At 42.0% G+C, this 16081-nt stretch overlaps 2 protein-coding genes across 3 annotated transcripts in view; one reads left to right on the top strand and one right to left on the bottom strand.

Annotated features, from left to right (window-relative positions):
• Positions 1–16081, bottom strand: part of LOC125462223 (GRB2-related adapter protein-like) — a 272985-nt gene that overhangs the window by 116512 nt on the left and 140392 nt on the right. The window lies entirely within an intron of this gene.
• The window catches only part of LOC125462439 (transmembrane protein 94-like), a 156705-nt gene that overhangs the window by 51736 nt on the left and 88888 nt on the right, over positions 1–16081 (top strand). Inside the window, exons 12-15 of the mRNA XM_059653874.1 lie at positions 7888–8065; positions 10344–10464; positions 14070–14191; positions 15743–15918. Of these exons, the coding sequence (XP_059509857.1) occupies positions 7888–8065; positions 10344–10464; positions 14070–14191; positions 15743–15918 (597 nt within the window). The remainder of the gene's footprint in view (positions 1–7887; positions 8066–10343; positions 10465–14069; positions 14192–15742; positions 15919–16081) is intronic.

A 16081-nucleotide genomic window follows, 5' to 3' on the forward strand; every position in this document is an offset into this window, starting at 1 on the left:
TGGATGAGTATGTGCCTTTGTGTGTGTGTGTATCTGTGTGTGTGTGTATGTGTGTGTGTGAGTGTGCGTTTGTATGTGTGTCTGTGTGTGTGTGTGAGTGTGCGTTTGTGTGTGAGTATGTGTGTGTGCTTGTGAGTGTGTTTGTGTGAGAGTGTGTGTGTGTGTTTGTCTGTGTGTGTGTCTGTTTGTGTGTGTGTGTGTGTGTGTGTGTGCATTGGTGTGAGTGAGTGTGTGTCTATGTACATGTGTGTGTGTTTGTGTGAATGAGGGTGTATATATGTGTGTGTGTATATACATGTGTGTGCGTTTGTGTAAGTGGGTGAGTATGTGCCTTTGTGTGTGTGCATGTCTGTGTGCACGTATCTGTGTGTGTGTGTGTGTGTGTGTGTGTATGTGTGTGTATGTGTGTATGTGTGTGAGTGTGCGTTTGTATGTGTGTCTGTGTGTGTGTGTGTGTGTGTGTGTGTGTGTGTGTGTGTGTGTGTGTGTGTGTGTGTGTGTGTGTGTAGTGTGGTGGGGTCATCTGTAGTGTGATATGAACCCAAGATCGCCAATATACCATGCACCAGGTATCCTGACCTGCAACGTATGAGATAGACACCGAACAGCACCTCACCAAGATCTTCCCCACACCTCCACTTCTCACCTTCAAACAACCACCAAACCTTAGACAGACCATTGTTCACAGCAAACTACCCCGCCTTCATAACAACATCAATCACAACACTATACAACCCTGTTGTGGTAACTTCTGCAAGACAGTCAGATCATCAACATGGACACTACTGTAACATGTGGGAACACTGCCCACCACATGCATGGCAGATGTTTATGTGACTCAGTCAATGCTGTCTATCTCATATGCTGCAGGCATGGTATATTGGCGAGACCATGCAGACGCTATGACAACAGATGAATGCATATCGCGCAACAATTACCAGAACGGGGGTGTTCCCTCCCAGCAGTGGAGCACTTCAGCAGTCAAGGGCATTCGGCCTCATATCTTCAGGTAAATGTCCTCCAAGGTGGACTTCGGGATACACAAGAATGCAGAATCGCCGAGCAGAGGCTGATAGCCAAGTTCAGTACCAATGAGGGCAGCCTCAGCTATGACCTTGGGTTCATGTCACACTACAGGTAACCCCACCATACTATACACTTACACACAGACACACACATACACACACACACACACACACACACACACAATGCTTGCGCGGACATGTGCGCACAAATCTGTAGGATGAATTTGCATTTGTAGATTTGTATTTGCAGATACATTCTATTTTGTTTTGGAAATAAAACCAGTCTGACTCCAAGTTAAAATACAGACAGACTCTAAACAATGCCTCACACCTGACCTGAGGTCTGAACTAAGGTGTCACCTCTTGTATACACTGATAAAAACTTTAGTTATCTCAGGGCTAACCAAGTGTGGAGCTGGATGAACACAGCAGGCCAAGCAACATCTTAGGAGCCTGCTGTGTTCATCCAGCTCCACACTTTGTTATCCCGGATTCTCCAGCATCTGCAGTTCCCATTATCTCTGATCACAGTTACCTCTGGGCAATGGCTTGAAAGAAATTTTGAGATTTGCATTTGAATCAATTGAAACCTGTATCTCCTTTCGAACTGATTAAAGATTTTATAGGTGGGAGTCAGCCAGCCATTTTGGGCTTATTCAATACATTTGCATCAGTTGTATGGTCTTTTGATCTTTATTTAGAAAATGTTTGTCGTGATGTCTCTCTCACTACACCTGAGGAAGGAGCAACACTACGAAAGCTTGCATTTTCAAATAAACCTGTTGGACCATAACCTAGTGTCATGTAATTTTTGTCTTTCTCCAACCCAGTCCAACACCGGCGCCTCCACATCATGACTATCAGGCAAGATAAGAAAGTAGTTCAAAATCCTTTGGCAGCTAGTCCTCTATCAAACAGATATTCAGTTTTTGGAACAGTTGAAGGGAATAGTCTCTCCAAAGAAAATGGAAGGACCAGTCGGTTATCAGACATTTGGAACGATTCTTATGTTAGGCAGCATTTGACAAGATTTAATAGAATTATTGTCATGCTCTCCTGTCAGGGGCATAGGCAGGTGATTCTGTGGCAGTGTAAATTTAGGTTGGTTTGTTGCTTTTCTGGTCTTCGGATTAAGGACGTTTCTAAACGTTTCAAGCATATTGTTAAAGGTGAGATTGAGAAGTCAGAAATTATTGCACGCATTTGCAGGAATGACATTTTTAGGGAAAAAGATTAAAACAGTACAGAGTAAATTTAAGAAGTTAGGTAGAAGATTAAAAAATAAAAGTATTAAAAGTAGTAATTTCTGATTTACTCCTAATGCCAAACTCAAATGAGGGAAGGTACTAAAGGCTGAAGGAGATAAATCATTGGCTGAAGAGCTGGTATATTGTTCAGGGATTCAGGTTTTTGGACAATTGGAATGTCTCTTGGGGTAGAAAAGTCCTCTTCAAAAAAGATGGGTCTGACGTATACTCGAAAGTGACTAATATCTTGGCAGGGTGATTTACTCATTCTATTAAGGGAGACTTTATACTGGTAGAGAAGGCGAATGAAGGGAATCTAAGTAGCAGTGTAAATGGAAGGATTGATGGGGTAGCTTCTGAATGTGAGGAAAGCATGTCAATTAGAAAAGAAAGGCAAGAGAGAGTCAGATTATGTAGTAACTCTGAAGAGCTAAATTGCATTTATTTCAATACAAGGAGTCTTACAGGTAAGGCTGATGAACTCAGAGCATGTTTAAGAACATGGGATTGCTATTATAGAAACTTGGCTGAGCGACGGACATAACTCACATGTCCTGGGTTCGAGATGCCGTAGGAAAATAGAAAAGGAGCCAAAAAAGGGACGGGGGGTAAAGTTTTTGATTAAGGAATACATTACTTTCCATTTCTAGAGAAGATATTTCTGAAAAATCATCCAATAAAAATGTATGGGGAGAAAAATTACAAATAAGAAAGGAAAGGTCATGGATGTGAGTTTGCTCGCTGAGCTGGAAGGTTAGTTTTCAGACATTTCATCACCATTCTAGGTAACATCATCAGTGAGCCTCCGACGAAGCGCTGGTGTTATGTCCCGCTTTCTATTTATCTGGTCAGGTTTCCTTGGGTTGGTGATGTCATTTCCTGTTCTTTTTCTCAGAGGATGGTAGATTGGCTGCAAAACAATGTGTTTGTTGATGGAGTTCCGGTTGGAATGCCATGCTTCTAGGATTTCTCGTGCATGTCTCTGTTTGGCTTGTCCTAGGATGGATGTGTTGTCCCAATCAAAGTGGTGTCCTTCCTCATCTGTATGTAAGGATACGAGTGATAGTGGGTCATGTCGTTTTGTGGCTAGTTGATGTTCATGTATCCTGGTGGCTAACTTTCTGCCTGTTTGTCCAATGTAGTGTTTGTCACAGTTCTTGCAAGGTATTTTGTAGATGAAGACAGCTTGTAACTGATGTCCATTTCAAGCCCACCGACTCCCACAGCTACCTAGAATACACCTCCTCCCACCCACCCTCCTGCAAAAATTCCATCCCCTATTCCCAATTCCTCCGCCTCCGCCGCATCTGCTCCCACGATAACACATTCCACTCCCGCACATCCCAGATGTCCAAGTTCTTTAAGGACCGCAACTTCCCCCCCACGGTGATTGAGAACGCCCTTGACCGCGTCTCCCGCATTTCCCGCGACACATCCCTCACACCCCGCCCCCGCCACAACCGCCCCAAGAGGATCCCCCTCGTTCTCACACACCACCCTACCAACCTCCGGATACAACGCATTATCCTCCGACACTTCCGCCATTTACAATCCGACCCCACCACCCAAGACATTTTTCCATCCCCACCCCTGTCTGCTTTCCGGAGAGACCACTCTCTCCGTGACTCCCTTGTTCGCTCCACACTGCCCTCCAACCCCACCACACCCGGCACCTTCCCCTGCAACCGCAGGAAATGCTACACTTGTCCCCACACCTCCTCCCTCACCCCCATCCCAGGCCCCAAGACGACATTCCACATTAAGCAGAGGTTCACCTGCACATCTGCCAATGTGGTATACTGCATCCACTGTACCCGTTGCGGCTTTCTCTACATTGGGGAAACCAAGCGGAGGCTTGGGGACCGCTTTGCAGAACACCTCCGCTCAGTTCGCAACAAACAACTGCACCTCCCAGTCGCAAACCATTTCCACTCCCCCTCCCATTCTCTTGATGACATGTCCATCATGGGCCTCCTGCACTGCCACAATGATGCCACCCGAAGGTTGCAGGAACAGCAACTCATATTCCGCCTGGGAACCCTGCAGCCATATGGTATCAATGTGGACTTCACCAGTTTCAAAATCTCCCCTTCCCCCACTGCATCCCTAAACCAGCCCAGTTCATCCCCTCCCCCCACTGCACCACACAACCAGCCCAGCTCTTCCCCCCCACCCACTGCATCCCAAAACCAGTCCAACCTGTCTCTGCCTCCCTAACCGGTTCTTCCTCTCACCCATCCCTTCCTCCCACCCCAAGCCGCACCCCCAGCTACCTACTAACCTCATCCCACCTCCTTGACCTGTCCGTCTTCCCTGGACTGACCTATCCCCTCCCTACCTCCCCACCTACACCCTCTCCACCTATCTTCTTTACTCTCCATCTTCGGTCCGCCTCCCCCTCTCTCCCTATTTATTCCAGTTCCCTCCCCCCATCCCCCTCTCTGATGAAGGGTCTAGGCCCGAAACGTCAGCTTTTGTGCTCCTGAGATGCTGCTTGGCCTGCTGTGTTCATCCAGCCTCACATTTTATTATTTTGTAGATGAAGTTTGTTTTGTGTGTTGTCTGTATAGGGTCTTTTAAGTTCATTAGCTGCTGTTTTAGTGTGTTGGTGGGTTTGTGGGCTACCCTGATGCCAAGAGGTCCGAGTAGTCTGGCAGTCATTTCGGAAACGTCTTTGATGTAGGGGTGAGTGCTTATGGTTTCTGAGCCTGTTTTGTCTGTTTGTTTGGGTTTATTGCTGAGGAATCGGTGGACTGTGTTCATTGGGTACCCATTCTTTTTGAATATGCTGTATAGGTGATTTTCCTCTGCTCTGCGTAGTTCCTCTGTGCTGCAGTGTGTGGTGGCTCGTTGGAATAATGTTCTAATGCAGCTTCGTTTGTGGGTGTTGGGATGGTTGCTCCTGTAGTTCAGTATTTGGTCCGTATGTGTTGTTTTCCTGTAGACTCTACAGGAAGAGAGAAATCAGGAAAGCCAAGAGGGGATATGAGATAACATTGGCAGATAAGGTTAAAGATAATCCAAAAAGATTTTGCAAATACATTAAGAGCAAAAGGGTAACTCGATAAAGGGTAGACCCTCTTACAGATCAAGGAAATTGTCTTTGTGTTGAACTCCAGGAGAGGGGAGAGATACCAAATGAATATTTCGCATCAGTTTTTACTGTGGAGAAAGAAATGGAGTCTAGAGAATGCAGAGAAATAAACTTTGATGTTTTAAAAACAGTACACATTACAGAAAAGTAAGTTTGGGAGGTCTTACAAAATATAAAGTTGGATAAATCTCTGGGACCTGATCTAATGTATCCCAGAATGTTATGGGGAGTAAGGGAGGAAATTAAAAGACCCCGTGCAGAAATATTTGCATCCGCTATAACAGGTAAGGTGCCCGATGACTGGAAAGTGTCTAATGTTGTATGTTCGTTTAAGAAAGGTTATAAGGAAAACTGGGATCTATAGACCTATCAGTCTGACTTAGTTGTGGGCAAATTGTTGGAGGTGATTATAAAATATAATATTTATAGACTTTTAGAGAGGCAATAATTCATTAGGGATAGTCAGTATGGTTTAGTGTGAGGAAAATCAGGTTTCAAAATATTGATTGAGTTTTTTGAGGAAGTCACCAAAAAAGTTGATGATGGCAGAGTAGTAGGCATTGTTTATTTGGATGTTAGTAAAGCCTTCGACAAGTTTCTGCATGGGATACATAATTGGTTTAATGACAGAAGACAGTGAGTAATGGTGCAAGGTTGCTTTTCAGACTGAAGGCCTCTTAAGGATCAGTTCTGGGTCCTCTTTTGTTTGTCATTTACATAAATTATTTGGATGAGAATGTAGAAGGCATAGTTAGTAAGTTTGTGGTTGACGCCAAGATTGGTGGCATTGTAGACAGTGAAGAAGGTTTTCTAAGATTACTAAGGGATCTTGATGAAATGGGTCAATGGGCTGAAATATAGCAGATGGAGTTAATTCTGGATTAATGCAAGGTATTGCATTTTGGCACAACAAACAAGTGCAGGGCTTATACAATTAATGGTAGACCCTTGGGTAGTGTTGTAGAAAGGAGGAACTTAGAGGTGCAAGTACATAATTCCTTAAAGTTTGCATCACATATAGACAGGAGACAGGATGGTTATAAAGGCATTTGGCATACTTGGCCTTCATTGCTCAGTCCTTTGAGAATAGGAGTTGGGATGTTATGTTGAGATTATATAGGACATTTGTGAGACCACCTCTGGAAGACTGTGTCTAGTTCTGGTTGCCCAGTTATAGGAAGGATGTTATCAAACTGGAGAGGATTCAGGAATGGAAAGCTTGAGTTATAAAGAAAGACTGCATAGGTTGGAACTTTTTTCGCTGGAATGTAGGAGGTTGAGAGGTGACCTGAAAGAAGTTTATAAAATAATGAGAGGTATCGATAGATTTGATGATAATTCTCTTTTCCCCAAGATGGGGAACTTCAAGACTAGGGGCCACATTCTTAAGGTGAGAGGAGAGATTTTAAAAATACAGAAGAGGCAATTGTTTTTTACACAGAAGGTGGTTTGCATGTGGAATGAACTTCCTGATGAAGTGCTGGATGCAGATCCAATTACAATATTTAAAAGACATTTGGATGGAGACATGAATAGGAAAAGTTTGGAGGGAAATGGGCCAGGAGCAGCCAGATGGGATTAGTTTAGTTTGGGATTATGTTCAGCATGGACTGGTTGCAACGAAAGGTCTGTTTCTGCGTTGTTTGAATCCATGATTTCATACTTAGATTTTCACATGATTCACAAACCCCAGCAGGCTTTCCATTTCCTTCATGAACTCTCAAACCTGATATGCTTTTATTGGGATTCCAAAACTCCACAGCTTTGGACCAAAATACTGTGCAGGAAAGAAATCTGATTTTCGTCTACTGACCTCAGTGGCAGTATACATTTAGGCATTCCTGATCCATTGAAATGTGTAAGGAAAATAGCATTTCAGTAGGCATGTGGAAGAAGATTGGATTATCTCCCCTAAAACAAAACTAACTCTGGACAGTTGCATGCTGAAATGCGCATCCAGGTAAAGGTTTGGCCCAAAGAATTTGAAAATGCATTGATTCACTATACAATTGGATGTCTTTGATGTGTGTTGCTATGTTCACTTTAGCATTGAATGTCAGAAAACTTGCCTTTTTTGGCTTTTGTGATTGTTAATGCATATTTAAACAGGAAACATATCTATACCTCCTGCTGCAAAGAACGCTCAGCTCACCGTGGTATCACTTAATCAACTGCAGAGCAAACTGTCTTTTTAGGGATTTGATGCAGATGTTTTTCAGATTTGATTTTAATTATTTAGGTAAATACATTTGTTATTTAATTGTTGCCATTGACAATGCTTTTTGATGGGGGCATTCTATTTTTGTTTAATAGTCTCTCATTAGTACAATCTGATGGAAAAATGTTAAATAAAATTTTTCAGTCGTAAGTCATTTTCTGCAAGATTGGCTGCACGGCATAATTTGCTCTATATTTGTAACTATGGTTTTCTTAAATACTTTAAACATTGCAGGTATGGCCCAAAACTGTTCCTCCTACCACTTCCTGTCATAGATTAATTGAAACCGATTTCATCTCACAGGCTTCACCTCCTCTGCAAGGAACCTCTTCCATAAGCAAACGTACACTGCTGTGTACACGTCAACCACAATGACTAACACACAGGAAGCATCACCATGGGAACCATCATTCATCACTAAAAGAAAGCTGCCTCTGAGTCATATGATAAACCTGCTTGCGCACACTTCTAACTCAGGCTCGTAAACCCAATTTACTTCGATTTCAATTTCTCGAATTGCTAAATTTCTAATTTAATCTAATAAAACAGAGACAGCAAGAATAGTCCAGGAATGAGGAACATAGACAATAGTTGAGAAAGACTTGAGCCACGATGTCAGTTTGCACAAAGCCAGCCCTATTGCCCTCACAGAATGCAATTTTGAATGCTATCACCAATTGTGACAAATACAGTGCATTGGATTAAAGGCACACTGTATAGGTAAAAGCAGAAAATGCTGTGAACACTCCAATGGTCTGACAGCATTCATGGAAGGAAAAGCAGAATTAACATTTCATGTCTGTGGCCTTTTTGACCTGCTGAAAGTTGTTGTATCTTGAAAAGGAATGGCCAATACATTTTCGGGATTCTTAGTCAAGAATTTCTTTTCAGTTTGAACCTCTCAGACTTCACTCCTGAGAACATTCCAAATATCTATATCCACCAAATCTAGACCAACATAACTGCAGGACTGAGGGAGCACTGCATGGTGGGAAGTGACATCATTTAGATAAATCATCAAGAATGGTCTCTCAGATGGGTGTAAAAGAACTCATAGCATCTTTCAAAGAAGAGACTTATTTGACCCAATATCCCAGCTAATATTGTGGGTCACTCTGAGGTGCATATTGGCTGCTACATTTCTATATTACAACGGCAAGCAGACCTTAAATAGTGCTCATTGGGTGTAAAGTGCTTTGGGACTTGTCAAAGTCATGAAAGATGCTGAATAATCTTGATCCATCTACATTTCATATGTAGAATTAATATTTCATTAGACAATGTGTTTGGGTATAACCTGACAAAGTGATATATTAATTTGTATATTAAGAACAGAAGCAATTACCTGTTGTAGATGCAGGATTTCTCCATAGAGTATTTGCAGCATTGAGGTTTTTACAGTAAATGCAGTTCAGACTAGACTGGATCCAAAGAGTGGCTTGTTACTAATCTATGCTGCAGCTGTACAAAACTCTGGTGCGGCCGCACTTGGAGTATTGCGTACAGTTCTGGTCACCGCATTATAAGAAGGATGTGGAAGCTTTGGAAAGGGTGCAGAGGAGATTTACTAGGATGTTGCCTGGTATGGAGGGAAGGTCTTACGAGGAAAGGCTGAGGGACTTGAGGCTGTTTTCATTAGAGAGAAGAAGGTTGAGAGGTGACTTAATTGAAACATACAAAATAAGCAGAGGGTTAGATAGGGTGGATAGGGACAGCCTTTTTCCTAGGATGGTGACGGTGAGCACGAGGGGGCATAGCTTTAAATTGAGGGGTGAAAGATATAGGACAGATGTCAGAGGTAGTTTCTTTACTCAGAGAGTAGAAAGGGAATGGAACGCTTTGCCTGCAACGGTAGTAGATTTGCCAACTTTAGGTACATTTAAGTCGTCATTGGATAAGCATATGGACGTACATGGAATAGTGTAGGTTAGATGGGCTTCAGATCGATATGACAGGTCGGCACAACATCGAGGGCCAAAGGGCCTGTACTGTGCTGTCATGTTCTATGTTCTATGTAATCAACAGCGTGGCTCAGTGGGTAACACTACTGCCTCACAGCACCAGGGACCCGAGTTTGATTTCAGCCTCGGGAAACTGTGTGGAGTTTGCACATTCTCCAATGTTTGCATGGATTTCCTCCCACAGTCCAAAGGTGTGCAGGTTAGGTGGATTGGCCATGCTAAATTGCCCATAGTGTTCAGGGAGGTGTCGATTAGGTGCATTATAGGGGGATGGGTCTGGGTGGGATGCTCTGAGGGTCAGCGTTGGCTTGTTGGGCCGAAGGGCCAGTTTCCACACTGTAGGGATTCTATGATGATCTATCGATGAAAATTACCCTGGGAAACTCTGGCCTCAAACAGGTTGTTCAATACAAGAATCAGCTGAGAAAAGCTACAATAATAAATTTATTATTATCTTAATGAATTATTTTTAGAAATACTGTTAATCAAATAAATATACAAGTAGAGCCCATAAAATTAGATGAATTAAATGGCTTGGCCTAACCCCTAACTCACCCACTACCTGACTTCCTCAGACACATGACCAGAGGTGAAAGCCAGGATTTTCTGCAGGAATTAAAAAGCCTGTCCAAGGTGATGCACACAATTGTAAGCAGGGAATTGTTCTAGGGATTCACTGTACACCTCTCACCTTAGCCTATATTACCAAAAGACATGGGGAATGTGGAAAATGAATGGAGGTATTAAGAACAATTTTCATTCACTTCAATTGAATGAGTTAAAATCTTGCTTATTCAGTGAAGGCCTAAAGGAATGCACATATCATCTCAGTTACTTTCTTACATTTGCAACCTTTCTAAGAAAGCGAAGTGTTATTGGCACTCAGCATTGCTATGGAGTGCAAGAGAACCATAAGACCGTAAGACCATAAGACATAGGAGTGGAAGTAAGGCCATTCGATGCATCAAGTCCACTCCGCCATTTAAATCATGGCTGATGGGCATTTCAACTCCACTTCCCTGCACTCTCCCCGTAGCCCTTGATTCCTTCTGAGATCAAGAATTTGTTGATCTCTGCCTTGAAGGCATCCATAGTCCCGGCTCCACCGCACTCCATGGCAATGAATTCCACAAGCCCACCACTCTCTGGCTGAAGAAATGTCGTCTCATTTCAATTTAAATTTACCCCCTCTAATTTTAAGGCTGTGCCCACGGGTCCTAGTCTCCCCGCCTAACGGAAACAACTTCCTAGCGTCCACCCCTTCTAAGCCATACATTATCTTGTAAGTTTCTATTAGATCTCCCCTCAACCTTCTAAACTCTAATGAGTACAATCCCGATGGGATTTTCTCTTCCCAGATCTCCCCTCTCTTCTTCATTGTTCCTAATCAGCATGCCGTCATCGGACATGGATGTGTAGGGGGTTTCGGCTTAAGTGGTTTGTAGCAGTCTGTTGGAATAGTTAGTGCTGCAAACAGGTCCTGGGCACAGTTCACCCATTCAGTATAATTCCAGATGGGCATGAAACCTCTGAGGAGAAATGAGCTGGTTCTACTTTATTCAACCCCACTTTAGCTGGTCACAACAAGGTTAAGTTGAAAATGATTCCTTCCATCATGGGAAACCTTCCTGACTCCAAAGGTATTAATGTTTAAAAGGAGCCAATTTAACTAGACTTTCCTGGGTTAGAGCTGTGCAGGTCAGGACATGTTAAATTGCCCAATTTGAACTCTCTGTCAACATGAAAAGCCTGTGTCTTGCAAGATTGCTTCTCCCACAGTATGCAATCTGCCGGCATTGACTACCATTTTTGTCTGTACCAACAAACTGCTCTGGATTTACTCTCTTCTCAGTTAATTTAGAATTCAACAAATAAACTAGACACAGCCTTTCCCTTGATATATTTGCAAGACTTCCCCTCAGACATTTGAAAGTAAACGGTAGGTCATATGTAACTTAAATCCTTCAGTTTAGAATGCATTGATTATAGGATAACAAAATGGGGTGTTTCAGAAGTCTGTAGATTTGTTAGTCTTTCATTTCAGCCGTTTTGTTCTGATCATATCTGTTAATTTAAATACGAGATAATAGTGAATATACTGACCAGTAGTTAACCACAGAGAGTCGTCTGTGGTTATTGGTTTTAATCAGTGTTGTTTAAGAGGATAGTTCAAAGGTAACCATGACATAAGTTGCCTAAAACTAAACATTCTATTCCTAACAAAATGATTAGTTCTATAGATTACGCTTTATCTTCAACAATGTATCTAATCAACCAGTCTAGAGTTGTTAATATACAACTCTGGAACAAAGGGGACTCGAACACAGGCCTCCTGGCTCAGAAGTAGCATCAATGTTGCCACAGCCCAGGAGCCCTCAATTACGTTTATATCTATACCAGCATCCGAATTTCTTCCAGATGTGACTATTCTTGTATGTGTTCATACGTGTGCATATATGATCAATAGTGTTTGACCAGAACTTCCTGGGTCCTCTGAGAGTGAAGCTGAGTGGCGAGAAACCTGGGAAAATGGCAGAGGTTGGTGACAGGCAGGGTGCCCACCATCTACCTATCACTATGCCATGTGGTCAATATCGAGAAAGATAGCAGTCCAGATAACCATTGAAAAGACAGTCAAGCCACTTAAGTGCATAACAAGTGTAGTGATTGGAAGGAGAGCGAGTATTGCGATTCCTGATTGGCCCAAGTTAACAACTCCAATGAGGGATCTCAGTACTTGATGTGATCCACCTAGACCTCATTCCAATCACTACAATTCCCAACTGTGCACGCATTTGGGCCATGTTGGGAGGGCCTACTGCTGTGGGGACATAACACACTGAAATCTGACAGTCTCTCATCAGATTGATCAGAGTGGGGATCCTTTATGATCACTCCTTAAACCACGGAGGCCCTCAATAACAATGGCCATCCTTGTGGCCATGGCAGAAAGAGTGCTCAGCGGTTCCTCTCACCTGAATTTGCCAGTTAGCTATCAGACCCTCAAAGGCAATCTCCTGGTGGAAAAGCAGGGAGTCAGAACCCAAGACATGGTTTGAGGCCCTCTTGCCTATTTCGCTTCAGTTCTTCTAGGGATATTTCCCTCTCCCGTCCCTCAATAGTATGGCCTGGTTACTAATGTTATTTTAGTAACACTAAAAGTATTAAAATGAGTGGAGGGATTACCTCAAAATGAAGGCACCCTGTGTCTCTCTCTATCTATCTCTCTCCTACCTTAATTCCAGGTTTTATTGCATTCCATCTAGAGAGTATATTATTGGTCCAAAGTGTGATGATGTCATTTGCTTTTGACTCTGATGTAAGAATCCTGAACTAAAAAGCAAAATTTTGTTTGTATGTGAGCTAATGTGTGTGATGAGTTAGAGTGTGTCATGAGTGACTATGTGGTGAGTGACAGTGTATCATGAGTGACTGCGTAAATGAGAATGTGTTATGAGTGACTGTGTGTGGTGAGAGTTTGCCTATGCACAGGGGTTTGTACAGCTGGGTGTGCATCTTATGCATGTCAGCATGTGAGTAGGAGCATGAGTGAGTGTATGTCTCTCTCTTAACTCTAGCTATGTCTACACCACCTAGCTATAGAAGATGCCAAAAGGAATGAAGGAGTAATAATCCTGATTTGATTTGATTTATTGTGGTTACATGTGCCTAATTTCAGTGAAAAGCTTTGTTTTGCAGTCTATACATATGGACCCAATACACCTTAACAGCCATCAGCACAACAGGTTTGGTTAGATTCCCCAGACCACAGGTCTATGCTAGCCAAAGGAGGCGGGACATCTGTAATCGTTAAAGTTAGTCATTTATTCCACGCCATGTGTAAGTCTATAAGTCCAAAAGAGACAACTTTACCCACAAAATTTGTGGTGATTTCAATAGATATATGAGTTTCTGAGACAGTGTGAGCTTTTTGCATTCAATATACATACTGTGGCAATTTTAAGTTTACTTTTGCATTTTATTTTCAATTCTTCCGATCTATTTGTAAGCATAAGAAGATGATTTGGGTGAAGAATGTACATTTAAAGATGAAGGCTTAGGGAGTTAACGTTCTAGAGGAGGAGGAGAACATAGGGTTTGTTGGACAATTTCTTTTTTGCACTCATTTATTTTCAATGTGATGAGAGCAGTCTGACAAGCTCCTTTCTATTGCAGGAAAATCTATTAAATGAAGATAAATTCAAGTGAGTTCTGAACCTATTTCTGACTGGCTGAGTTTCTCCATAGCAATATTAGGGGCAGAGTATTATCTGGGGATGTGTTGATTTCCATGAGGAGAGATTCCTCCAAATTATTCAGCATTTTATTTATATATTTGCTTCTCTGAGGAGATTGCACAGTTTTAGCTGAGGGAGGAGAGTGCATATTTTCTTACACATAAGCAACTGCAAATGTTTCAGAGAATGTAGATTGGAAAGAATGTGTTTACCTGTCTGTCTGTGTTTGTATGTATTGAAGTTAGACAATAAATTATGTTAGTTCTTCTGATATTACCTTAAATAAATGTCGCTTTTATTGACAGAATTGATGCAGCTATTCTCCTACGGGTCCGCTGGCACAATCTTAGATGCTTGCAGTGAATTTTGGGATGGAAATGATATTTGTCCACTTTCTAGATGCGCCAGGTAACAACATGACCTTTTATATTAGTAAACATTCAGGCACTTTCGTATATCAGACATTTCATGAATACGACAGGATAGATAAATAGAAACTACTTCCTTTAGTGGTGGGAGTCCATAATGAGGGAGCACATCCTTAAAATTAGATCGAAGCCGCTCGGGGTGATGTCAGGAAATATTTCTTCTCAAAAAGGGTAATGGAAATCTAGAATTCTCTCTCCTCAAAAGATTTAGATTTAGATTTAAATTTAGATTTTATTGTCACATACACTGAAATGCAGGAGTACAGTGAAAAGTGCATAATGTCACCACACATGGTGGCATCTTAGATACCAAAAGCACCTAGGTATTAAAAAAATGTACAAAGTATTCAGAGAAACGAGAGTTAAAAAGTTAAGCACTACTCCATAGAATAATTAGAAAAATTAAGAAGTAAGGTAGTAGTTAACATTAAAGTCTTTTGTTGTCTGGGAAAATAAAGGAATAAGTTAAAAGTTCAACAGTCTTTGATGAGAAATTGTTGAGGCTAGTGCTAAATTAGAAGTGTGAAAACTGAGATTGTAAAGCGTTTGAGAGAGATAATGGGAACTGCAGATGCTGGAGAATTCCAAGATAATAAAATGTGAGGCTGGATGAACACAGCAGGCCAAGCAGCATCTCAGGAGCACAAAAGCTGACGTTTCGGGCCTAGACCCTTCATCAGAGAGGATGAAGGGTCTAGGCCCGAAACGTCAGCTTTTGTGCTCCTGAGATGCTGCTTGGCCTGCTGTGTTCATCCAGCCTCACATTTTATTGTAAAGGGTTTTCAAGGTTATCAAGGCAAGTAAGTTGATCTTTGATCTGGGTTAGACATGATAAAATTAAATGGCAGCGCAAATTCACGTTGTTGAATGGTGCACTCAAGTTCCCATGTTTGTATATTCTCCTAGGAGCCAATTAATCTCGTGCTTTAAACTGTAGTATTCTTTGTGTTCATGTTGTTATTGAACTTGCAGGTCCATATGTTAACATATATACTGTTTCCTGATCAAAGGATTCCAGCTGTACCTGCAAGTTGCACGCAGCAATGAAACAATGCATTAAAAGGCAATGATTGTCCACATGAAACAGTAGCCTTTCCTCAGGCCAACAATTCCCATGAGTAATAGGGCTCATGAGATTGGGGATGTGGTCTCCCTAGCTCCAGACACTAGTGCAAACTCCCCTTTGGGGCTTGGAGGATTACACTGACTTCATCATCAAACTCTCTCAAGGAGAGAGCTGGCCTTTGTATTCTCACCAAAGGGCAACAAACAACTTTCAGCAGGTTCCCCCTCCTTTTGTGCAACTTCCCTGCACCTCAGCTGTATCAAGGTGTGGTGCCACTTATTTGTTGTGCTTTTTTGGTCTTGCACAATCACAACCTCCCATCATAAAATCCAACATGGATCAAACTCGATACCACCAGTGAGTCTGCTCCCATGGACCAGTATACCTTAATGAAATATTAGACTTTTAATATTAGAGTTTAGTAATTTTCAATTTAATTGTCTTTGCAATTGTTCACTTTTGCAGAAAGAAAATCTTTGATTTTTATCGACATGCCTGTCTGACTGGAGAGTGCATTGCCTTGTCTTATAAGCCAGTGTTCCATACCTTGCATCCCAGTGATGATGAGAAGTGTCTCCAAGTACCTTTGAAAAATAAACACTGCGGCCAAACAGATACCTCAGCAGCTTTGGACCTGGACGGTTTGTTACAGTCAACCCACAAGTGTCAAGAACTAGAAAATGACCCACCAGATCAGAAATACTCAAATTTAGAGGGTGCATTTCTGGAACATTTTGTTTCTAGGAAATGTGCTGTGAGAAATATATTGGTGATTATGAAATGTGGGCGAGACTGCAACTTGGT

The sequence above is a fragment of the Stegostoma tigrinum genome, chromosome 23 (assembly GCF_030684315.1).
Source record: "Stegostoma tigrinum isolate sSteTig4 chromosome 23, sSteTig4.hap1, whole genome shotgun sequence".
Taxonomy (NCBI): domain Eukaryota; kingdom Metazoa; phylum Chordata; class Chondrichthyes; order Orectolobiformes; family Stegostomatidae; genus Stegostoma; species Stegostoma tigrinum.